At 52.1% G+C, this 23356-nt stretch overlaps 9 protein-coding genes across 9 annotated transcripts; 5 read left to right on the top strand and 4 right to left on the bottom strand.

The window, feature by feature from the left end:
- Positions 1 to 1618: 1618 nt before the first annotated feature.
- Positions 1619 to 3108, bottom strand: COCMIDRAFT_87217 (uncharacterized protein; the record flags this gene model as incomplete). The annotated part of the gene is made up of 5 exons (XM_007686805.1): positions 1619 to 1676; positions 1730 to 2345; positions 2395 to 2895; positions 2948 to 2986; positions 3075 to 3108. The coding sequence occupies 5 exons, from the start codon at positions 3106 to 3108 to the stop codon at positions 1619 to 1621; spliced, it is 1248 nt and encodes a 415-aa protein (XP_007684995.1).
- Positions 3109 to 3589: 481 nt separating this feature from the next.
- COCMIDRAFT_87039 (uncharacterized protein) lies at positions 3590 to 6875 on the bottom strand (the record flags this gene model as incomplete). The annotated part of the gene is made up of 3 exons (XM_007686804.1): positions 3590 to 4513; positions 4565 to 6679; positions 6735 to 6875. The coding sequence occupies 3 exons, from the start codon at positions 6873 to 6875 to the stop codon at positions 3590 to 3592; spliced, it is 3180 nt and encodes a 1059-aa protein (XP_007684994.1).
- A 637-nt stretch (positions 6876 to 7512) lies between these two features.
- On the top strand, positions 7513 to 9992 carry COCMIDRAFT_2639 (uncharacterized protein; the record flags this gene model as incomplete). Its single annotated transcript, XM_007686719.1, has 5 exons — positions 7513 to 7586; positions 7642 to 7774; positions 7827 to 8111; positions 8174 to 8933; positions 8980 to 9992. The coding sequence occupies 5 exons, from the start codon at positions 7513 to 7515 to the stop codon at positions 9990 to 9992; spliced, it is 2265 nt and encodes a 754-aa protein (XP_007684909.1).
- Positions 9993 to 11165: 1173 nt separating this feature from the next.
- Positions 11166 to 13129, bottom strand: COCMIDRAFT_87027 (uncharacterized protein; the record flags this gene model as incomplete). Its single annotated transcript, XM_007686803.1, has 2 exons — positions 11166 to 11315; positions 11378 to 13129. The coding sequence occupies 2 exons, from the start codon at positions 13127 to 13129 to the stop codon at positions 11166 to 11168; spliced, it is 1902 nt and encodes a 633-aa protein (XP_007684993.1).
- Positions 13130 to 14027: 898 nt separating this feature from the next.
- On the top strand, positions 14028 to 15705 carry COCMIDRAFT_87136 (uncharacterized protein; the record flags this gene model as incomplete). The annotated part of the gene is made up of 2 exons (XM_007686802.1): positions 14028 to 14203; positions 14502 to 15705. 2 exons carry the CDS (start codon positions 14028 to 14030, stop codon positions 15703 to 15705), a joined length of 1380 nt encoding a protein of 459 aa, XP_007684992.1.
- A 521-nt stretch (positions 15706 to 16226) lies between these two features.
- COCMIDRAFT_34056 (uncharacterized protein) lies at positions 16227 to 18852 on the bottom strand (the record flags this gene model as incomplete). Its single annotated transcript, XM_007686756.1, has 3 exons — positions 16227 to 16441; positions 16503 to 18575; positions 18627 to 18852. 3 exons carry the CDS (start codon positions 18850 to 18852, stop codon positions 16227 to 16229), a joined length of 2514 nt encoding a protein of 837 aa, XP_007684946.1.
- Positions 18853 to 19413: 561 nt separating this feature from the next.
- COCMIDRAFT_87046 (uncharacterized protein) lies at positions 19414 to 20005 on the top strand (the record flags this gene model as incomplete). Its single annotated transcript, XM_007686801.1, has 3 exons — positions 19414 to 19482; positions 19535 to 19570; positions 19619 to 20005. The coding sequence occupies 3 exons, from the start codon at positions 19414 to 19416 to the stop codon at positions 20003 to 20005; spliced, it is 492 nt and encodes a 163-aa protein (XP_007684991.1).
- A 735-nt stretch (positions 20006 to 20740) lies between these two features.
- COCMIDRAFT_87193 (uncharacterized protein) lies at positions 20741 to 21967 on the top strand (the record flags this gene model as incomplete). The annotated part of the gene is made up of 1 exon (XM_007686800.1): positions 20741 to 21967. The coding sequence occupies one exon, from the start codon at positions 20741 to 20743 to the stop codon at positions 21965 to 21967; it is 1227 nt and encodes a 408-aa protein (XP_007684990.1).
- A 536-nt stretch (positions 21968 to 22503) lies between these two features.
- COCMIDRAFT_87018 (uncharacterized protein) lies at positions 22504 to 23328 on the top strand (the record flags this gene model as incomplete). The annotated part of the gene is made up of 1 exon (XM_007686799.1): positions 22504 to 23328. One exon carries the CDS (start codon positions 22504 to 22506, stop codon positions 23326 to 23328), a length of 825 nt encoding a protein of 274 aa, XP_007684989.1.
- Between the last annotated feature and the right edge of the window lie 28 nt (positions 23329 to 23356).

Raw genomic sequence — 23356 nt, 5'->3', positions numbered from 1 at the left:
GCTATAAGGCAAAGATTTAGTAAGAACGACTGGTGGATCTCTATATTGCATCACCAGGAGCCTTCCTCACAAGCTTCGAGACTCTTTTGCACCATCCAGCGTTGTTTCTAGGTTGGAACTTCGAAACTCGGCCTGCAACTTCCAAGTCTCTGACGTGCCTGCACTGAACGGAAGGTATGGCCGAGAGAAAGCACCAACCAGCACCTGGAACTTCGTGAACTGTACCAGAGAATCGGGGTTGTTGGTATTGTCTCACGATAACCCAATCTACATCGACCAGTTTCCTCGTGGTCACTACCTTATGGAGCGCGCGAGCAGTTTCGGACTTTCCCTCTCTACAACTATGGTTGACTGACATTTTATATGACTCGACTACTGCTATATAACGCCAGCACCCGCCTTCCCTCACAATATAGCTCACAGCTCTGCCGCTCCTCTAATCAGAGGGTGGTTAGTACACCACGCCTTCGTGCTCGACCCGTGAGTCCCCTTGCATACAACGAAGGCTGGAATTATAAGAGGCGTTTTTGTCTGCTCTTCGCCCACTGACACCCCACATAGCCTGTTTCGTTATTTTTGACTACATGTCTTATTCCAAGCGCATGTGTGCATGTGAACATGTTCAACCCCCGAGTTTTTATAATGCAAGTGTGAGACAGGCAAATATCGCTATATGAACGAACCACCTAAGAACGAACAAGCAAATGCTGGTTTATCCAAGCAAAATAACAGGGCAAGTCATTCACTCGATCACATTTACAGTGCAAAAAAAAGAACCCCCTAGTATTTTCAACCATTTCTCTTTCTCTTTTCGCTATCAAGAAAGCCCAGCACTGAACACACCGCATTCTCAAAAAAAAGAAACCCTTCTAGCCCTCATAGTAGCCATACGTATATCCTCCAGAACCCTGTCTTCGCACAAACCGCCAGATATCGTCCATCTATTCACTTTACTCAAATCACAAGAACATGAGTCCGCTACCAAACTACTCATCTCCAAATCATACAAAATGACCAGACTAAAGAGTAATCACAAGAATAAATAAGAACCATGGCCGCGGAGTAAGCCACTGAACACAAACACACACACACACACACCCAAGAAAGCTCCCTCACCCCCACAAAGTGAGATACCACATTCTAAATCTCAAATCCAAATATTGCACCATAAGCATCGACGATAGGCTCAGCCATCCTCCCTCGTCGTACGAAATGCTGCCACTTTTCTCATGTTCACCGGAAACCCCGGAAATTACATGAGATACCATAGTTTTAAATATCAGGGAAAAAGATAAGCGCCCAATCATTCAAGTGGGGGAGGGAGGCTATGTAATCGGTTCAAGACCCTGTTGTGAACCATGGTAAGACTAGAGTACGGGAGGAAGCGCAGACGCTAAGAAAACGGGGTCATTTGCAGGGCTGACCAGTAAGGGTCATGGAGATGAGAACACCGCGGCTTTTCGAGACTCAGATTGGGCATTATGTAAAATTTTTGGCTCGTAGCTATTCAATGTCACGTGTCACGTGTTTTTTTTTCGCGTGGCTACTACTGGCGAGCGCACGTTTCCGTTGAGCATGCACCCGTTCCCCGTGACTTCTTCAAAGTTTGCTGAGATTTCTACGCACGGGACATGTTTGCTCCCTCCTCGGCCTTCTGCAGACCGTACTTCTTCAAACTAGCATGGAATCAGTAACTGACAGCTTTAATTCTGAAAAGAAGCAGACTTACCGGATGCTCTGGATAGCAATGAAGCCAGTGGTATCCATTGGGCTAAAGTTGTCGAGGGTATCCATGGAAGCCTCCTCCTCAGAGTACAGCTTCTCAGTCTTGCTCGAGCGACCAAGCACGTACGCGTTACCCTTGTACAGTTTCATCCTGACCTCACCGTTGACCCTGCGCTGGGAGAAGAGCAGACTGTTCTCAATGAACTCGCGCTCGGGCGAGAAGTACATGCCGTTATAGAGCTGGTAGCTCCAGTTGTGCGAAACAAATTGGTCGCGGAGGTTGCGGACCTGTGCGTCCATGACGAGACCCTCGAGGTCGAGATGGGCGAGGCGGAGGATCGTCATAGCGGGTGAGTCGTAGCAGCCGCGGGACTTGAGACCGATGAAGCGGTTCTCGACAATGTCGATGCGGCCAATGCCGTGAGTGTAGCCGAGCTTGTTGAGCGCAACAAAGAGCTCAACAGAGTCTGTGTAGGTCTTCTCTGGTGTTACGACCTTGACGGGGATACCCTTCTCAAAGTATACGGTGATGTCAGTGGGCTCGTTGGGTGCGTTGAGAGGTGAGTCGGTCATGGTCCACATGTCGTCTGGGGGAGACACATCTGGATCCTCGAGGATACCTGCACACTTTGTCAATACCAAATTAACATTCGAGCTTCGTATACTTACCAGCCTCGTAACTGCAGTGTGCCAGGTTGGCGTCCATACTCCATGGCTTCGCCTTGGTGGATGTGACAGGAATACCGTGCTTCTCAGCATAGTCAAGGAGATCTTGCCTGCCCTTGAAGCGGTCGCAGAACTCTGGCAGCCTCCATGGTGCAATGACCTTGATGGAGGGCTGTAGTGTGTAGAAGGCAAGCTCGAAACGAACCTGGTCGTTTCCTTTGCCTGTGCAGCCGTGCGAGACGAAGCCACAGCCTTCTTGTTGTGCGACGCGGATCTGTGCGCGAGCGATGACTGGACGAGCCAGCGAGGTTCCGAGGAGGTAGCGACCCTCGTAGGAAGCGTTGCACTGAACAGCGCGGAAGCAGAGCTCTTCGACGAACTCCTTTTGCAGGTCAAGGATGACCATCTTCAGCGCACCAATCTTGAGCGCCTTCTTCTCAACCTCGTCCCATGGCTCGTCCTGGCCAACGTTGGCCAGGAAGCACACGACCTCGTATCCTTCCTCTTTACGAACGAATTAGTCCATGCCACGGTTTCTAGAGCAGAATTGGCATACCAATGAGCCATTTGAGGATGGTGGAGGTGTCGAGGCCGCCTAACGACTCAAGTTAGTGTATGTGCTTCGTAACAAAGCGGTATTTAGTGTAGTGACAGTGGGCCGCCAGCTCATCATGAAAACTTACCAGAGTATGCAAGACAGACGCGTCCCTTTGACATGTTTAATTCTTCTGAGGGGTATCAAGTGTGGTGGAAAAGTCAATGGCAGTGGAAGAGTCAATGTTGGAGTATAAGTATGGAGAAGTGGGGAGTCATTGCTATCTTATCGGCCATAAAAAAGTTCGGTGCTCCTCACACCTGCGGGCCGATCTTCGGGTCTACAGATGACTAGCCTTGTCATAGGTGAACACACGAATCGAGTGCAGCGCCAAGGTACTCATCCAACCTGATCTCCACCACTACCTTCAAATTCTTCATGCAATTCAGTCATGGTCATCGCGTGGTATTCAAAGTGGTATATGTAACGTGGCAGCCGGATTGCGTTTTTTTCCAGCGCCGTCTATGCAATGCTTCCTCCCAATATGCAAAAGCATCGTGAACCAAATATCAACAGCATAGGAAGAATGAACCCATCGCTAGGAAACAAAGCGCAAAAAATATTGGACACGTCAATTGACTGGAAATGCGCTTACACCCACACCTAAAATGCCCCACCAGCGACCCTCTCCCGCTCATAAAACACAATGTATGCCTTTTCATTCTGCAATCGACTGTTGGCTGGAAGATTGCCTGGATCAAAATCTTGGATTTTGTCATCGTTGAAAGACCGCCAACATCCTCGCGACTTGTCCTTGACAAAAGCAATGTAATGGCCACTGCCAAGAGTCGCACCAATATGCCAGATGACAGCGTATGCGTTGTAGACATACGGTCCATTCATCGTGGGGTCGGCCTTGACTCCAGCCAACTGCGCGGGTCCGTCCCGGGCTTTCTGCGCAACAAATGCCTCTTGCTCCGGGGTCATTGGTGGCTCAACAAACGGGCCTATGTCCAGCCTTTGAAGTGGAAAGTGGACGGGCGTGCGGACTTTGCGTGCAGTTTCAGTACGAGATGCGCTAAACCGCTTGAAGTGGATGACAAGTGTGTCCGGTGCTCGAGTGATGGTAATCTTCTTAACCGCCTCGCGGTCTTTTTTGCAGCGTGGGCAACGCCATAGCTCGTCTCCTGCTAGATGCTCTGGCGCGCAATAGGACTCTAAGCATTGGCGTAGGTCGCACTGGCCCTCGCGAGGAATTTCCACGCTAATGCTCCAAAACGCCTCATACGTGGTACTGGTTACACCACACGTTTGACATGTGAGCTGTGAAGCGTGCTGCCCAGCGAACAGACCACCGATAACGGACATGTCGCGGTGCTGGTACCGTCGCCATTCGATCATGGCCGAGTATTGCCGTGGAAACCGTTCACGAGTCAATTCTTCTTGATCTGTCAGCGGTTTAAGGGGCGGCTTGTTCCATGTCAGGTTCATGTCTTCGTGCATGTAGTCCAACACGAATTCGAGAAATTCCTTGGCATCTTGCTGCTCATCAATACCCCATTGCGAGTTGAAGTGACCACAAATGCGCTGTCATGTGTTAGCAAAAGCCTATGAAGATGCAAATATCTTGAAACGTACTCTGAAAGTGCTAGGGCGTACCGACGACACATCACCCTTGTAGAGGTTCGATAGCAACGTCGCATACGCCTCTGGGAGGATACCTTTTGTACCTTTCCAGTTGTCTCGTTGGAGGTCGCGCTGGTATCGTCCAGTGAGGAACAAATCTGAGAGGAGCAAATGTCCACTTAAACACTGAACCACCGAGTTCATGTAGCATGTAACTCCGAAGTTTAGCAATCCAGTTCGGTGCAATCTCAGATTACTAAACTGAGGTTGCGAGTTGTAGACATTGTTGCGGGTGGTTTGCACATCTTGGCGTTCATGCACACCACTGTAACCAACCCTGGGCACCGACGGCGGCGGCCGTGATGGGGCGACAGGTATGGCAGGTGCGACGTATTGGTTAGTAAATTGGGGTTTTGGCGGGTACATCATTGACTGCTCAGCTTCGACGTCGGGATATCGACGCAAAAACTCCTCTGTAGAGCGATAGAAGGGCGCATTTGACTCGTCTTCTTCTCCTTCGCCCTCTGTTGGAGGCACCTCAACATCAGCCCGCCCTTTGCGAGCTTCTTCTAGCCATGCTTGCTCTTCTTCCTGGTCCATGGGTACATACTCGCGTCGCGATCGTCTCTGGTTGTTCTTTGCAATATGAGTAGCAGCAGGAGACCGCCGAACAGCGCGAGCTCTGGTAGGACCCGCAGCTACCAGTGCAGCAGTAGTCGACATCTTCAAGGCCTGTGGGCCCACCAAGTCAACCCAAGCATCAAGGCCACCTTTCAATAGAACCGGCGGGCGTTTGAGTGGTTTCTCGGCATTGAACTCGTGTAGGGTGTCGAAAAGACGTTTCAATGCGGTTTCCTTTTCGGAACGGTTGGGCTTTTGCATAAAATCAATATTTTTGGTTGATTCGTCATAATAGACGACGACATCAAAGTCGTTCCGCCGATCGAACATGGTCTGCTCTTCGTCTGGTGAGATGATAAGGCGGTCTAGTAGCTGTTCTGCGGAGTCCCCGTCGCGTAACGTCAAAGGCTCTATACACATGATGTTTCGCACGTAGATGTGGCCTGCATCATAATCGGTCCTATTGCGTACATCAATGGTGAGTACATTGTACATGCGGTAGTAGTCGTATAGCATGCTAGCATCTATCTCGAGTTCGACAGGTTTGCTGACAGACCGGGTCCTCTCGGGGGCCGTACGTGGGTTCTGTTGGGATGGGAAATATGAGTCTGGCACACCATTCGCATTGGGGGCATAACTGGACGCGCTTGATGCAGCCAGCGAGTTGTTACGGCCTCCGGTGCCGTTCATACTCCTCGGGGTACTTCGTGGCGGATTGATGCTTGAGGGGCCTGAAATGTTGCGTGCGGGACTGTAGGTGGGGCTAGGCTCTTTGGGTAGGAAGGTAGCAAATTGTGTGTCTAGTGGCAGTTTTGGTGGCGGTTGAGGCATGGACGTCGGTGCCATGGGCATACCGCGCGGTCCCATGACTCTGTTGGTAGAAGTGAAGTCTGCTGGAGAGGGCATTTTGACTGACAAGTCAGGGCTAGAGCGTGCAGATGTATCAATTGGAGAGCGTCGTAGGTTGGCAAACCGCTGAGCGAGGTCGTTTATGCTATTCACCGATGCGGCACTTTGATGGATAGCGCGGCCATGCAGCGTTTGGGGCTTTGGATGCACCATGGGTTTTCTGTAAGAGGAATCCAAGGGCGCAGCAGGCGAAGCGCGGCCGTTTGGCAGATTCGTGGGCACCTCGGGCAGCATCAATTCGTCGTCTCTTCGTGGAGTGACAGAGCCACTGCGGGAATGTGGGCTGGGGCCTGTAGGTAGGGAGGCAGCCCTATGGTGGCCGCCATGACGCTTGTTGTCATTCTTGATAATGTCCTTGATGCGCATAAATCGCTCCTCGCTCGACTTGATGTCCCGCATAAGGTCGTTGAAGTCGCGGTGAGCCTGGCTCCGGCTGTTACTGATCTTGTCATAGTAGTCACGGTGCGAGGGAATTAGGTCGACGACAATTTGATAGGCGACCATGTACTCCCAGTATGCTCCGGCAGGGATGCGGTTGTTGAGCATTGTCTTGGCAGAGTTGAAGTGTGTCCGCGCCCGTTCCAGCAAGTTACGGATCTAGGACAGTCAGCGAATGCGGGCATGCACACAAAGGGAGCCTTTGCAAGAGTACCGAATGGATTCTGAGCGAATCGGCCGTGTCTGTAGCAGAGGCAATAATCTCTGCAATGGGCGGGTAGCCACCAGACCCGCGCGAGTCGGCTTGCCCATGGCCGTTCCTCGATGCATCTGCGCCGTCGGGATAGCCGTTCATGGTGTTGACAGACGGGGGGGAGTGAGGGCGGCCGAGGGGCAGCCGCACTCGTACTATCTCTTTAGGCGTTGGGCACTCGCATGTTCAAGAGGCCCCGTCGACGGCGGCGTTTGCTTGGGTATCTTTGGGCCGTCCTGGCAACGATGACGGGGAAGCGGGGCGGAGTCGGGGCGGAGCGCGTCAACCCGTGGGCGAGGGGCGGAGACGAGTGAATTGGAGCAGCGGAGAGATTGTTGCTGAGTATGTGGCTGGAGAGCACACCGAAGAGGAGCGGGTTGGGGGAGTTTAAGGGCGAGAGTGGCGGGCGAGAGCGGCGGGCGTGGGTGAGGCACAGGGCAACGGTGGTGTTTGGGATGGCCAGGGTTGCAGGCATAGGTCTCATCGCTGTGGATGCGGCTCGTGGGCCTCCGCCACAGGGCGTCATCAGCCAAGCACTCCCGCCTCGGACCTCAGCTTGCTACCTGACCACGCCCACGACCACCACAGACGCCGCGCCACAACACTCCCACGCCCAATTCACCGTCAACAGAGGCCGGTGCAGCAGCGTCCCGTGCTCAATTTCTGCCGCCACCCGACAAAGAAAACAACAAGAAAATAAGACTGCCGCTGGCAACGCAGCAGCAGCATCACCAACACCATGGCGGGCTGGTTCGGGTCCTCCGCCAACGGCGCGCTCGACGAGCAGATTGAGCGCGCAACCTCTTCAAGCTTGTACGCACGGCCTGCTCTTCGCATAGCGCTCGCGTCGCCTGCTAACACATAGTAGAGAGGATATGCCACTCAATCTCGAGATATCCGACGTGATTCGATCCAAGACAGTGCAGCCTAAAGACGCCATGCGCTCACTGAAGAAGAGGATAGGACACAAGAACCCCAACGTCCAGCTCGCAGCTTTGAATGTATATGGAACATATCCTGCTATGCGACCCGTGTTTGCTGACCCTCTCCCAGCTCACAGACACCTGCGTCAAGAACGGCGGCGCTCACTTCATCCAAGAGATAGCTTCTCGCGAGTTCCTCGACAACATGACTTCCCTGCTTAAGGCACCCCCCTCCGTCGCACCCAACCACGACGTCAAGAACAAGATGCTCCAGTTGATACAGTCATGGGCAATAGCTGCAGAAGGGCGCACAAACCTGGGCTACATCAAAGAAGTGTACCAGAGCCTACAGCGCGAAGGCTACCACTTTCCTCCAAAAGAGAACATTACTGGAAGCATGCTCGATAGCAGCGCGGTAAGTTTTCTTGCCATATGCCAGTCTTCTGCTCTAGTACTAACTCACCTTGCTTGCTGCAGCCTCCAGAGTGGACCGACTCGGACGTATGTATGCGATGCCGCACCGCCTTCACCTTCACCAACCGAAAGCACCACTGCCGAAACTGCGGAAACGTCTTCTGTGGCGCCTGCTCAAGCAAGAACATCCCCCTACCGCACCTCGGCATCATGGACCCTGTGCGCGTCGATGACGGCTGTCACGCCAAGCTCACTGAGAAATCCCGAGGGGGACACCTTCCCAGAGTGTTCGATGCCCATCGGCCCCAGAAAACATTATACCAGGGCTCAATGGAACCCCGAAACGCCCGCATAGAAGACAGTTTCGATGCAGATCTGAAGCGAGCCCTGGAGATGAGCCTGGATGAGGCCAAGGGAAACAGCTCTTCTGGCTTTGTGTCCCAATCGCAACTGTCACAATCCAAGTCTACACACGCAACTTCCAAGAAGCAGCCCGAGGAAGAGGAGGACGCCGACCTGGCTGCTGCTATCGCGGCCTCTTTGGCTGACATGGAAGAACAGAAGAGGAAGTACTCTACAACCTTCCGAGAGCAGGCTTCCAACGCCGATTCATCAACCCCTTTCGTCGCACCCAAGAACGACTACGAATTGACGCCTGTTGAAGCTGAGAACATCAACTTGTTTTCCACTCTAGTCGACCGCCTACAGCATCAGCCCCCTGGCACAATCCTCCGTGAGCCGCAGATACAGGAGCTATACGAAAGCATTGGCAAACTGAGGCCGAAGCTTGCGCGTACCTATGGTGAGACTATGAGCAAGCATGGTATGTACTATCCAACTATCACAAGATCGTGCACTGACAGTTGTAGATACACTACTGGATCTGCATGCCAAGCTCTCTACTGTTGTTCGTTACTATGATCGCATGCTTGAGGAAAGACTGTCGAGCACATACAACCAAGCCAACACCATGTATGGGCTGCCTCCGTCTGCTCAACGGCCGGCGTCAAATCTTTATCCTAGTATACAGTCAGGCGCCCCAGATGCTGCTGGTGAAAACTACTACACTGGAACTGCGCCCCCTTCCGGCGCGTATGGACAGCCTCAGTCACAGTATGGTGGGGGTTACCAGCCACAACAACAGACCTATTCTCAGTTCGACAAACGGCCCGCATCCTACGCCCCACCTAATGAACAGTATCAACAACCATCACAACCATACCCGAACTTGGCCCAGCGCCCAGCAAGCACATCCTACCAACAACCTTCATCACCACAGCTACAACGTCAAATTTCGAACCAGCAATATCCTTCTCAAGCACCACCGTCAGGAGTATCAGATGCAGATAGTGCCAGTTACTACTATGGAGAAAGCAATACGGCTCAACCTTCACAGCCACCCATGCAACGGACACAAAGTTATGGCTCTCAACCTTCACAACAACCTCCTTCTCCCCAAGCATACGCTCGGGCACCACCACAGCAGACACCTATTTCACCGCCCTCGCAGCCCGCTACTGCCTGGCAAAACCCACCATATCCTCAACAGGACCAGCCTCCAAATTGGCAACAGAATCAGAACCAGAACCAAGTCCCACCCCAGCAAGGTCCACCCCAGCAGGCTCCTCAACAGCAAGCCCCTGCTCAACAGCAACCCCAAGCTCCTCAGCAACAGCAACAGCAGCCACCGCAACCGCAACCGCAGTATTGGCAACAGCAACAACATCAAGTGCCGCACCAGCAGCAGCCGCAAACGTCTGGATGGCAACCAGCCCCGTATGCGACTGGAGGTTATGGGCCGGAGAGTTTCCCGTCTGCGCCTCAGAACCAACTCCCCGCACAGCAGGCAAAGGTGGCTGATGAGCCTCTGATTGATTTGTAATTTCTAGAGTGACTATGTATTGGAGTTACTGGCAAGAGAGAGAGAGAGAGAGAGAGAGAGAGATGGAAAGAGTACTTTAACGAACGCTCAAAGCAGTGGGCACTCTTGCTTGTTTTGTTGAAATACGAAACAACATTTTGAGAATTTGAAGTCTGTCCTTGCTGGTGATGTTCACGTCCGACGTCTTCTTCTTATTGGTGTTTTGAAAGTGCGCTTGGCCTTGAAGGCCTGACTCGTAACCACGGAAAAAGATTGACTGCATGTCAAGGGCGAATAGTGCATGTCCATGAGTGAGTGAGATATATATATATGGAGTTTGTAGCTCAAGATAGGATCGAATATCCCACCGAAGCATTCAGTCCGACTATACACATCTCACAACATCTCACGACTAAATCAGACAAATCCAACCCCAACTTATTTTTTCTAAACATCATTTCAATTCATCTCAATTACTCATAAACTAAAATATTTCTCTCGCTTTTTTCAATTCCTCATGCGTTTTCTCTTTTGTTACTCCCATCCAAAAAAACACCTCACTCGAACCATATTTTCAGAGTGCCAAAAGACAACAATAACAACAACAAACCCAGACCCAGAATCAACGACTCCCTCCCGCCAAAAGGTTTCCCCCGCTTTGAAACCAAAAGAAATGGAAACAAATAAGGAAGAAGAATGTATATATCGAATGGATAAAATAAACGAAGGGTATAAATGGTTTGCCATGTTCAGGGAAAAAAAAAGAGTGTTAGAAATGATTTGTTGGTAAAAAGTTAAAAGGTGATAAGTTGCTTCAATCGCGATGGAAGTATGTCCTGAACCCCAGTAGAATGAAAAAGAAAACACCCTGCCAGAGGCCGGAGATGATAGAATGTAGACTTGTCTGATATGGCAGCATAGACTGCTGATCTTTCTTTCCCCCTTAGTCCCACGTGACATTGCAGTCGTATCCGATCACTGGTAGGGAGCAAGGGTCGAGAAGAGAGAGCGCATCCACGAGGTTGCAATCTCCTCGCTTGAGGTACTTGTCGTAGGAACGGGGCGGATCGGTGTATAGTGGGCGCGGAGAAGAACAAACTCGGCACGGCGACCTTTTTGCTCGTCTAAGAGTGTAAAACTCGATGACGTGAAAAGGAGGAGGGCATGGTCAAAGATGAACAAGCTATCGCCTGCTCATACGTACTCTGGCCAGTAGTTGTATGGCATGATGCTGGGGCCGGTCCATTTCTCGCCATAGGGATTGGTGCGCTTGCCGGCGATGAAACCGTCATGTGCGTGTTCAAGGACTGAAAGCCATGATGAGGGCTCAGGGTGCTTCATCCACTGCAAAGGTCATGTCAGTTTTGGTCTTGATTAATACTAGTGATGCGGGTTTAGATACTCACCTGGTTGTGGATATGGTAGGTCCATGCGCCACGGAAAAAGTTCTCAAGGGTGCGGTTGTTTGGTGGAAACTTGTCGGCTTCGAGGACATAGTCGGAAATGACACCAGCCTTGCGGAGCTCAGCTTCCTCGTCGAGAGTAGCTTGGAACGAATCATGATGTCCTGGTTTGTCGCCGTGGCTAGGAGTCTGCGCTTCTGCAGACGCTGGGACGTTGTCCTGATCACGCTTTTCGTCCTTAGTACCGGAACTCAGCTCCTTGCGGTGGGCATCTTTGAGATCAATGCGGTCCAACTGTGGTCCATCGTAGCTCTCCCATTCATCGCGGATTCCGCCAATCTTGCCCTTGAACACAGCGCTGTAATCACGAATACAAGGAACGGTGCATCGGCCCTCACGGTCCCAGTTGAATTCCGTCCAGATGGGATCGAATGCGGCGGTCTCGAACATTTTGAATTCCTGATCACGTCCGTCCTTCCAAGCCATGCGACCAAGGACACGAGGGTGGAAGTTGACACCCATGCGAATACCGCCGTACAGCAGATAAGAAGAAAGCGAAGAGTTTGCGGAAAGAGACATGATAGCCGTGTTGTAGTCGCCTGGGTGGGGGTGAGCAGCCCATCGCTCAGCAAAGGCGTGTTCCTTTGGCAGAAGGAGCGGACGCATATCCCTGAGCATGAGCACATCCATGTCAAAGTAGGCACCGCCGTAGATGTGCAAGACAATGAAGCGGACTGCGTCAGAGACGGCGACGGGGAGGAAAGTCATTTGCTTCTGGGTCAGTACGAGCCATTGCTGGCCTTGCTTGTCTTCAACAATGTTCTCGGCCACGTCCCTTTCGCCCTTTGAATTGGGCAGTCCAGGCTTGCTGTAGTAGTTGAAACCGTTCTTGTTTTCCTTGTCAGTAGCCAGTGGAATGCGGCTAGGGAAGTTCCAGGCCTTGACAACAATGTCACCTCTTTCTACCAGAGGCAAGAATCGGGCAAAGAGGGCGTCCTTGTTGAGCATGTTATAAACAGCCTTGGGGTTGCGGTCGCTGTCAAGCCACAGCCACAGACGAGAGCAAGCCAGGTTCTGGGTGTACAGATAACTCTTAATGAAAACCTCGACTCGCCAGGTAGCCGGGCCGGTCCAGTAGACGTGGTATGGGATGATTGGGCCCGGGCAAGTTCCAATGTTGGTGCCATTGACGGCGACTGCATCCTTTACAGGAGTGTATTTGTCCAAAGTGTTTCCGTGGCCGTCTGCGTTTATGAAGTCTGCCTTGCGGGGATCTGATGCGCTTGCCCGGTCGGCGGCAGCAGGCAGGCTGTAGTAGCGATCCTCTCCCTCGGCAAAGAACTTCAGGCAGTCAAACGGCTTCTTCATCTTCTCGATACCAGCATATGTACCCCTGCACTCTTCAATCAACATGTCGATGTCGGCCTCGGTGTCGACGTGGGGGCGAGGACCCAGGTAGTCGTCCTTGTTCTTGACAGCGGTAATGGGGCGGTTGAAGACATTGGCGTGCGGGTTGATAGTGACGGTCTTGGTGGTGCCGGCAAATTTGACCTTGACGCCGGAGCGGGTGGTCTCGATCAGCTCTGTCGGTCCAGCCTTGTCGAGGAAGGCGGGAATGCCGATTTTGCCCTTTGCCGCGACAGAGGGGTCGCTGACGAAGGCAATGAGGCCGTATATGGCTCCGTAGAGCAGTGCAGCCAGCGCTAGGTTCTTGAGCAGCGTCAAGGTTGCGCGAAGCCTAGATACTTGAGCCATATCGACAGGCCGACAGGCTACGGACCTGTGGGTAGAGTTGGCGGGTGGCTGTGCTGGGCTGCCAATGTAGGTACGGTGCTGGTGCTGCTGGAGCAGGTTGTGAAGGCTGGCGACTTGCAGGCAGCGGTGCAAGTGGTTAAAGGATCGTATAGGCGGTCAGATGGTGGTGTTAAGGAGACGCGGTGGGTGGAGCGGCGAGGAAAGGGTATGCCTGAACCACGGGTGGAGTCGCACAGGCACAGGCACAGGCACAGGGTCCACTCTGCGGGATATTATAGTGCTATCGACGAGTGCGCATGTAGCTAAAGACGCGAGAGGGAAATCGAGGGGCAGCACAGGCGTAGGCGAGGAAGTGATTGCGATGGCGGCGGGCGCGGGCAGGCCGAGGGGGGTGTTTTTTGTTGGAGAAAGCACAATGGGCAAAAGGACGGCGTTGGGTGACGGGCAGTGCAGTTCAGCCAAGCTCGTCTGCCCTCTGCTGTGCTGAGCTCTGGTCGGGGGGGGGAGAGAAGAAAGCGCCCAGCTGAACTGAGTAATTTGGCTGCACGACGCGCGCCACCTTCTGCCCCCCGCCCACGCCTTCCCCTGAACAAGCCCGGCTTGCGACAATCAATCAACGCCCGTGGCCACGCCCGTTTTCTAGCCAACATCGCATATCGCACTCTTCGAATCGCATCTCGCCCGCCGCCCTTGCTTTCTCACGATTTGCGGCCGTCCTGGTTGCCTTTGCCCCCACCCCCAAAGGCCGCCCGCCGCAGTTTGCATGTGTCAGCCATTTGCCAGCCGTTTGCCAGCCAGCCAGCCAGCCAGCCAGCCAGCTGCCTTTCACCAACACCCTCCCTCGCAAAGAAAGACCATCGCCTGACCACTGCCACCTTCGCTTGTGTGCCCACCTTTGATGCCGCTACGCATCTGTCAAAAGGCTGTCTCTGCTCTGCGACCCCCGCGACTACGGCCCGCCAGCTACGCGCGTCTGGGCGCCTCTAAGCCCCGACCGTTCTCAGCAGCATCAGCTCCAGCGCCACACGAGCAAGTCCATGTTCCCTGTCGGTCCAACGGCATCGTGACGGTTGAGTGAGTCTCCTCTCCCGTCTTGTCTTCCCGCAACATGACGTTGTTCACTTGTTGCATCTTGTTTGTCTTGACCATGCATGTCCTCCTTCATGTGCAATGACCTCACACCGGCCTATCATCCCTGGTTGCTCTTCCGCCTTGCCCACGACTCGCACTGGACAATCACTTTTATGTACTGCCCCAATGCCACTTGTTGCACTTTCTCCACATTCCCACTCCACATCAAGCCACTGGAATTCCGCACGAGAATCCCTCATATCGTCATTCGCCTGCAAGACTAACTGACTGACCCTTGCAGCGTTTTCCGTGCCCCAAAGCCTGCTGCCCCCATCTTGATCTATCTCCCTCCGGGTCCTGTACTCCCACAGTCGGAAGAAGATGAACACCGTCTCATCACAACGTTAGCCGCTGCAAGCGCGGCAACAGTTGTCCGCATCAACTACCGCGCTTCATCGGTACATCAGTATCCCACACCATGCCACGATGTATTGGCCGGCTACGACTGGGTGCGCGAGCATCTACTTGTTGATGCATTCAACAGACCTTATCTAGCCCGTCTTGGCGTATGTGGAGAACTCGTCGGGGGCTCTCTAGCTACCATGCTGGCCTTGACCGAGTGCCATGCTGGAGAGAGCCGTATCAGTGCCGCGGCCGTGAATAATCCCCTCGTCGACTGGGTGTTTCCCGACGAGCTCCCTGTCGTGCGCCCGGAGGACCTCCAAGAACCGTTGAATGGTGATGAAACGGCGCTCCCTGCCGACGAGGACCTGGCCGGCTCATTGGCACTGCAGGAAGCCACTCGTAATGTCCTAAAGTCTGAACGCAAGTATCGCAAGCGGCCTTCGTCAAAGACACAGCAGATTTCTTCCTGGCAGGCCCACGGCGACAACACCGTCATACCCACCTTGACTCTGTCGGGAGAGCGTGATGTCCTCTTCAGAAGTCCAGACGACTACTTTGATCGCTTTGCCTCTCCAATCCATTTCTTCCGTTCCCCCCATGCCCAGCTGATCTATCCACAGCCCGACCACATCTTCGCGTCGCAGCAACCCGACGAGATTCTGGACGTGGAGGCTCAGATGGCCCTCCACCACTATTCCACCTTTGACGATACTCCCAAACCTCCACAGCCGCTGCCATATCTGAGCCGGTGTCGTGCCTACGCTCGCAACTATCCCCAGGCTGGCACGCATCTAACCCTCCCCGTCTGGAACATTGCCACTGGCTTGCAAAGTCCACTGTCCGATAGCTCGCTCGAGCTAGCAAAAATGGTACGGAGAAGTATCGCCCGTCAGACAATGAAGACACATACAGGGCGCTCGCGATGGTTCGATGAAGCAGAGAAGAAGCACTACGAAGAATATGCCCATGGCCGCGTCCAGGTAAGCTCGCACTGGGGAATCGGGTTGTGGACTCAGCAGGATGAGAATCTGGGGTGGAAATCACGCATCGAGGAGGTGGGGACTTGGATGAAGCAGCGGCTGGATCCGAGCTTTACATGATGATGATGGTGATAACGCATCTCATGTGTTTTTCTGTTTGAGTAAGAGGGGTGGTTCGTTGAGCCTAAAATTCTAGTTTAGTCATGCAATCCATCATAGTCATCAAATCAAGGGAATTGGGGGGGGGGGAGCTGACAACGCATGTTGATCTCGTATTTGTGTACTTTCTTTGTCCCCTTGACGCTTACCATTACACAGTCGAGAAATCCTCCCCACAAGTCAAGTTGAGAAATCCACACAAGTCAAGGCTCAAACTGCTCGATCCGTTGCCTCGTTGTCACATCTCAGCCACTCTGTCATTCTCTCTTTTTTTTCTCATCCATTTACCCACTGCCCCCCCCCCTCCACTGCGCCAGCCGATTTCTGCCTCTTAGCTATCCGCTTTGCCCTTTTAGCAACAGAAGGCGATGTAACCTTACACACGTGAAAGACATGTGCCCATGTAGATGAGGCGCGCGAAGCTACGACGATGTAACCTTACACGTGCAAGATATGTGCTCAGGTAGACGAGGTGGACGAAGCTACAACATATCTTCGACATCCTCCATCTTCTCGTCGGCAGGCATGCCAGCTCCACTGCTGCCGCCGTACTTGTTCTGAAGATCCCTAAGAATCTTTTGGCCCTGAAGTAAGGCTTTGCGCTGCCCCACCAGATCCATGCGCTGCCCCACCAGATCCATGCGCTGCTTGTAACGATCCGTCGGTTCGGCAAGGAGGCGAATCGCATTTTTATAGCCTATGTGCATAAAATTAGCATTGCCGTACTGAACAGTGAGTCCATGACTGATTTCCCTTACTTTCAGTGTCATTCCGTATGCCCAGGCCCTTCTCCAACTCATTACGCAGCTGCGTACACAGCCCCCTATGGAACTTGGACTCGATACGCATGCAGACAGCGTCATGGAAGCGGCGAGCGGCGAGCAGGTAGTACGTGGTCACCTGTGCGATAACGCCAATCTCGCGGGCATAAGGCTCGTGTGCTAGAATAGGCATCGAGGTCTTCTTGACTCGCTCTTCTTCAGCAGGGGTGAACGGCTTCTTTGTGTGTTGCTCCTTCTTCCGCTTGTACAGAGCAAGTCGATTCCTGAGACGGTGCTGCTGGTAAAACTCGAGCATTACGCTCTTCTCACGTTCGAAGAGATCCTCATGGAAAATGTATGGACCCTGCTTTTCGTCGTTGAGGCTGTCGCGTGCCATGTCGTAGTCAGGCACGATTAGTTTCTGAAGGATCTCCCACGCCTTGTCGTAAAACATGGATCCTTTGCGGCTCTCGAAGTGTTTCTTAAACAATCCTTGAATCTGCTTGTGAAGTTGCGCCTTGTAATTGTCGAAGAAATGGCTGAGTGGCTCCTCCCAGCATCGAATCGCTGTCAACATCATCGCATCAACGACCCGCGGTTCGATCTGGCCAGGAACTTTAGACTGCGAATTCTCTGCCAAATATTCCCGAACCTCGTCAAGATCAAACGTTTTCTTTAGGTGTTTGAAGTCTAAATCTCCCTGGTGGCTCGTACTTGAATCGATCTTTCGCTTCTTCTTTGGAGACTTGTTAGATGCGTCGCTGCTGTCCCTAACGGCGGAGGTATCACCATCTTCATCTTCATCGTCATCAGATAGTGAGATCGGCACCTTCGCCGAGGCACCAGGGAGTGCTGCCTGTACGTCGAAATACACAGATTCGTCGTCAGCTCCACGAAGCTTTATAGTTGGCTTGATGCTTTCTAAGTAAGTAGAAAAGTTCTTCTGCAAAGCCTTCCACTTATTCCGCCATTCTTTATGGGGAAACTCAGCTTCAATCTCTCTGCGTACATCTAGAGAGAAGTCAAGAATAATATCTGATATAATGCGAGAAGCGTTAGCTGTAGCTGGCTCTGGAAATTTCTTAAGTTCTTGCTCTACCCATGAGAGACGTTCAATAATATGCTGCTCAATCATTGGTAGCCGCTTGATCATCTGCTCTGCTAGCGTTTTGGAAAGAAAAGCTTGGAGATTTAGTGTGCCAAAGTATTCTTCGTATGCCTTGAATGTACTAGACCAGGTTGTGTCTTCGCGAAAGAAATGCTCTTCTCGTGTACGTGCCTCTCTGTGGCTGATTCCCTGGTTGATCTCATCTTGGCCGGGATTCTTGACAACGAAATATCCATAGCCTAGAGCGAATCTCTTTTGGTCAAAAACTTCTTTCAGTTTATCGTGGCGTGATCCTGCTGGCAATCGATCGGGTTTAGTAAGAACGCCAATGCATCTATTAACTGCTTTCAATTTCCTTGCTATACCACCAGCACTTGAGTTGGCAATATCAGTCTCTAAAGAGCAGCATAGAAGGATGAGAGCTTCAGGATCGCGCACGTATTCTGTAACCAGCTCACGTACAAACATGACGAGAAATCCCTTATCTTCAGTTTCTGCTTGTCCGATGATGCCAGGCAAGTCGTAGAAACTTAGTGCTGGCAATCCCGGCTGACTGATTGAGATGCAGACGATATTTGGGCTGAACTCGCACTGATGCTCTCCAAGGTGGAGAGATGGACCCAGAAACTCCTGGTAGTCGACCAGCGGACTGATGGTTGCGAGTTGGGCGCGACCAATGATATGCTCCAGCTCCTCTGGTTTATCCGTAGTTGCGAACGGTATGACAATTGGCTGCGTCAGCTCGCACCAACCACGAAACCGTCTCTCGCTTCCTCGACCAGGTTTGCCGTCATAGTTGAAGCTGCGGCGAAGGCTCACGCTTGCGCTCCAACTAGTGCGGGGATCTTCTGAAGGCTCTAGCTTGATAAATAAAGGGCACCGAGTGCATGTGTCGTCAGACCTAGGAGTCTTGATGCCCGATATCGCCTCAATGACGGATGACTTTCCTGCAGACTGCTCACCTGGTCAAATGTCAGTGAAATACCATGTGCTAATGCGTCAGGTAACGTTACCCAAAACAACACATTTTGGCAAGGGGATATCCATTCGCTGTAAACCAAGACTTTCGAGTCGGTTGATTGTCGAAATAACCTCCTTCATGTGCAGTCCCAGCAGATCGACTGTCTCGGAAGAACTAGTTTGTTGATTACCTCCTCGGATTGGTAGATCGGTCGGCTCAATATCCTCGCTAGATGGAGGGCCGTCATCTCGCTTTCCACTTTGTGTACCGGCCGCCATCGTGACAAAGATTCAGAGTGAGAAGCAGACGACAAAGGTAGCGACAAGGTCAGAATGTGGGTTCAGTTGGACTGATAAGAGAGTGAAAGTTTGTGCCAAGACCCTGCGTTTGTTAGGCCGCTCAAGTTGCCGCAAAGTTTGGGCGCGCAGGACGCAAAGAAAAGTGAAGGTGAACGGTGAAAACGAGACAGCAGGGTAGAGGGACATGGCAATCCGGCGAGAGATTGCTTTAGCCATTGCGTAGGCGACGCCCGAGCATGCCATACCAATTTCCATCCTATACTGAATTCACGCATGATTTTGTCATGTAAATGGTGTCCAAGACTGATGATAAGTCAGAGACTGAGGATAGAAGGAAGAATGAGAGGTTGGCACCGGACGTTGTGAGTAAAGGGCAACCCCGAGGTTTCGCCGCTAGCGCCAATCCGGCCAGGGTCCTTGAGAGAAAAACGTCGAAGCACATCGTCACCAGTTGCTATCATCCTACCTCAAGTTTGCCAGCACGTTTTCTACACCCGCCTCTCGGCCCCGCCACCATTCTTGCCGCAGTAATAATACACAATGGATCACTCGCGAGATCCGTGTCCGTGGGTCATTCTCAATGACTTTGGCGGTGCTTTCGCCATGGGTGTATGTCGTGCCAGACGCAGCATGTACCGCGCATATACTAACCGGATATCAGGCAGTAGGAGGAGCAGTATGGCATGGTGTTAAAGGCGTAAGTATCATCATTGGCCCTAGAATGCCGTGCTGACAAAGGATCCAGTTCCGCAATTCACCCTACGGCGAGCGACGCATAGGCGCCATTACAGCGATCAAAGCCCGCGCACCAGTCCTCGGCGGAAATTTTGGTGTCTGGGGAGGTCTCTTTAACACATATGACTGCGCCGTCAAGGGAATCCGGAAGAAGGAGGACCCGTGGAATGCCATCATCGCTGGTTTCTTCACGGGTGGGTCGCTCGCGGTGCGGGGAGGATACAAATCGATGCGCAACGGCGCGATATCGTGTGCCATCCTGTTGGCAGTCATTGAGGGCGTCTCAATTGGTTTCAACCGTATGATGGCAGACAACACAAGGCTTGACGCTCCCCCACCACCACCAAGCGACGCTGGAGCATCACCTGGTAGCGGCGGCATGGCCGTAGCTGCGTAAGGGGTGCCGTTTTATGATTACGTTTTTTCTTGAAGCATGGCTTCATTTGTCGAAAAAAAAGGAGGCAGTATGGCGGGTGGGAGGGCGGTGTTTTTGGGACTTTTTGGCATATACCGCAGTCAGGTTCGGCAGCGGGCGGCGTTCATACTCTCCTCAGCTTTGTGCTATATATCTGTATCATACACGCGACACGATTGTACAACATCTGGAGACATCTCTATGGAAACATGAAGTGTTCAGGAATTCAGAAGACAACAAATGCTTCTTCTCAGCATGCCAGACTATGAATGGCCCATCCAACACTACGCACCGAACTTAGCGTATCAGACCTGAGTGCTAAGCGCGGCCCGATAGTTCCGATGACATCATTGGTTCGCTGCCACATAGCTTCAAGGATGGGAAGCCACAGCGGATATTGCACGTATTAGTATTTTGTTACTTCAGTATCCCATGTCGCTCAAGCTGGAGGCGCCGCACAAGGATGCTGCTGGACTTATTTGGCTAGCCGTTTCTAAATGCTAGCGTCTGCGAGTCAGCCACGCACCTACCGCCTTTCACCTCTACTATTTCAAGTTGGCGCCCCGGGTCTCGTCGTCTGCATCATCACCATGCTATCTATATGCAAAACAATATTGCCCCACGAACTCTCCGGACTGCTTAACATTAAATCCTTGTCTAAAACACATCAGCTCAATCGGCAATACGTATTAAGTTTGCCTCTTCATTGGTGTGACCATGGCACCATCTAAACCATCTAAACCATCAAGTTCTGTCACTTACAATATCCGATCCATCACCAAGAATTGGAAAATCCATCGCGTCCATGAATGTTTGCCTAGAGCACTATGGCCCAACAAGCAGTTTGAGGCGACACAATGGGATATTGGAATTCTTACGCTCCTAAGTCAGATATCCGCCGTACCGAATGCCACCATCCAGGACTTTCGAGCAAAGGCTAGGCGTGCAATCAAGGCGCGACAAGAGCGAAATGGGACAGCAGCTGGGAAGGTGGGGTGGGTAAAAGTAACAGACCTCAAGGCTGTTCTGAAAGAATATGAAAAAGAGATTGCAGAAGCAGACGCGGCAAAAAATGCTCAAGAAGAAGCCGACTCAATAGGCAATATTCAAACAGAATTTGTAGAGTTACCCAAGACACCAATGGCACCTGTTGAAGACTCGGAAGAAGAAGATGAAGAACAAGGCTCTTCTGAGCCTCTTCCTGGCGGAAAATATCAGTATCTCACTCATGTCCGCCCCCTAAAAGTCGACTTGAATCCTTCGGCATCTCCGCCAAAGAAGGCAATTCAACCAAAAGCTACTCGAGGCAAGAAGCGACAAGTGGAAGAAGAAGCACCGCTCGATCCCTCCGCCATAGAGAGACCAAGCGTGGTACAGCAAGATCCCGATCCCCGGGCACCGGACGACACCGGTTTTCTCTCTGACTTGGAGCCTGAGAAGACGAAGCAAAAAGAGCGGAAGAAAAAGAGACTATCTAGGCTTGAACAATATCCTGTCCGTGTACCGCACTGGCAGCGCAATTTAGATTATATTGCAGCCGGTCCTTTACGGCTATCGAATGGTACTGAAGCAGCCAATGGAGCTGTATCTGAGGGTACACTTGTAAATGGAAAAGACGAGGATGAAGATCTCGAGATGAATCTGGATAACCTGCCTAGCATTCCGATTAACGCGACAGTCAAAGAGAGAAGGGAGATGGAGGAGTTGAGGCTTCGAATGGAACAGCGCATATGGAGAATCAAGGTTCTTCGAATAAAGGAAAGGGAAGGCCGCAGTGACGACCTTGTGGGACAGGGCGAAGTTGTAGATGATGGCGTCAGCCAGGGAGAAGAAGGTGATGCAGAAGATGAAAATGATGATTCAGACGAACGTGACGAAATTGAAAATGAAGAAAATGGCACTCCTGGTGAAGGTAGAGTGCTGCGAAGCAGAAAAGCAAAGTAGAAATATAATTCACCGACGCTAAGTACATCGGTATAACAGTGTTCAAAGGTATTGCAATCCTTGGTCATATCAGTGACTTATGTCTCACCAACTTCAAGCTCCATTCATCATGTCATCGAAATTGAGAATTCGACCCGCCAGAGTGCATTGTAATATGTCAAGTATGCCAGCGAGAAGCAAAGAATTCGTGACGTATCGCTTTTGACTTGTAACATCAACTCTCCAGAAGCAAACAATTCACCCGTTGACATTCACACGATCTATTGACCAGTTTACAATGCTCCCACACTTTCACATTTTACTCGCTATTAGCTCACAAAACTGTGCCACATCTGTGTTCATTCACCACAAACATTGTCTCAAAACATTATTCAACCAAAGAATTATCATGACTATTCTTATAAGTGATTCCATATTCTTCTCCGAGAACTCTCCCATTCAAACCGGAACAATTAGCAATCGTATAATAAACGCATCAACGCTACCGACCAGATCCAGAGCTAGGAAGTAAGCCTGCTACAAAAGAAACAGTTACCATGGGTATATCGTTGAAGATCCCTTTTGGCTCTAGGAGACGTCCCAGCAAACCATCCGCTGGACAGAAACCCTCAGGCGAAGGTAGCAGCCGCAAGCAAGCACAAGACCATCGCAGCGGAGGCCCCCCGTCTCCCTACCATATCCGCCAAATTGAACCTAGACCCAAACCGTATATCGTGCAAAGCAGAACGCCCACCTACAACGTTAGGGAAGTACGCCCTTCCACCGCGCCCCAAAAACCCCACGTGACGGTCCAAACCATCACCACCACAACCCCCTCCTCCCACCGCCACCGCCGCCGAAGCAGCGTCTCTATCCGCTCACCCCCGCATACCTCCTACAGCTACGTCGAACCCAACACCCGTAACTCACCCGTTCGTCACTGCCGCCGCTCTTCCCGACCCAAAACCCCGAACTCCCCTGTTAGTCCCCTCGAAACCTCCCGTTTCGAATTTCCCTCCCCCTGGTCACAACCTCAACCAGTTATCCAGCGCGACGAGTACGGGTTTAGCATCCGGACGCCGTCGACGCCGGTGGGGCAGGGGAATGCGTATGGGATGAGTGCTTTGGCGCCGGTGAACTCGGGTGAGTTTAGTTATTTTGAGCCGTGGGCGGGGGGTCAGGGGATGGAAGGAAGTGGGGAGGAGAAGGGGGGGAGTGGGTGGACGGAGGAGGATTTGATGGGGTATTATAGTTATGGGGTGGGGAGTGTGGGGACGGCGGGGGGAGGGATTGCGCAGAGTGGGAGGAGTAGACAGCACGGGAGGGGTGAGCAGTCTGGGAGGGAGACGAGGGGGGAGGGGAGTAGGGTTAGGTTTGCTTAGTGAATGGGGTATTGAAATATCAATCTAC

This window comes from Bipolaris oryzae (assembly GCF_000523455.1).
Source record: "Bipolaris oryzae ATCC 44560 unplaced genomic scaffold scaffold_22, whole genome shotgun sequence".
Lineage (NCBI taxonomy): Eukaryota > Fungi > Ascomycota > Dothideomycetes > Pleosporales > Pleosporaceae > Bipolaris > Bipolaris oryzae.
This window is presented reverse-complemented; position numbering and strand designations above follow the sequence as displayed.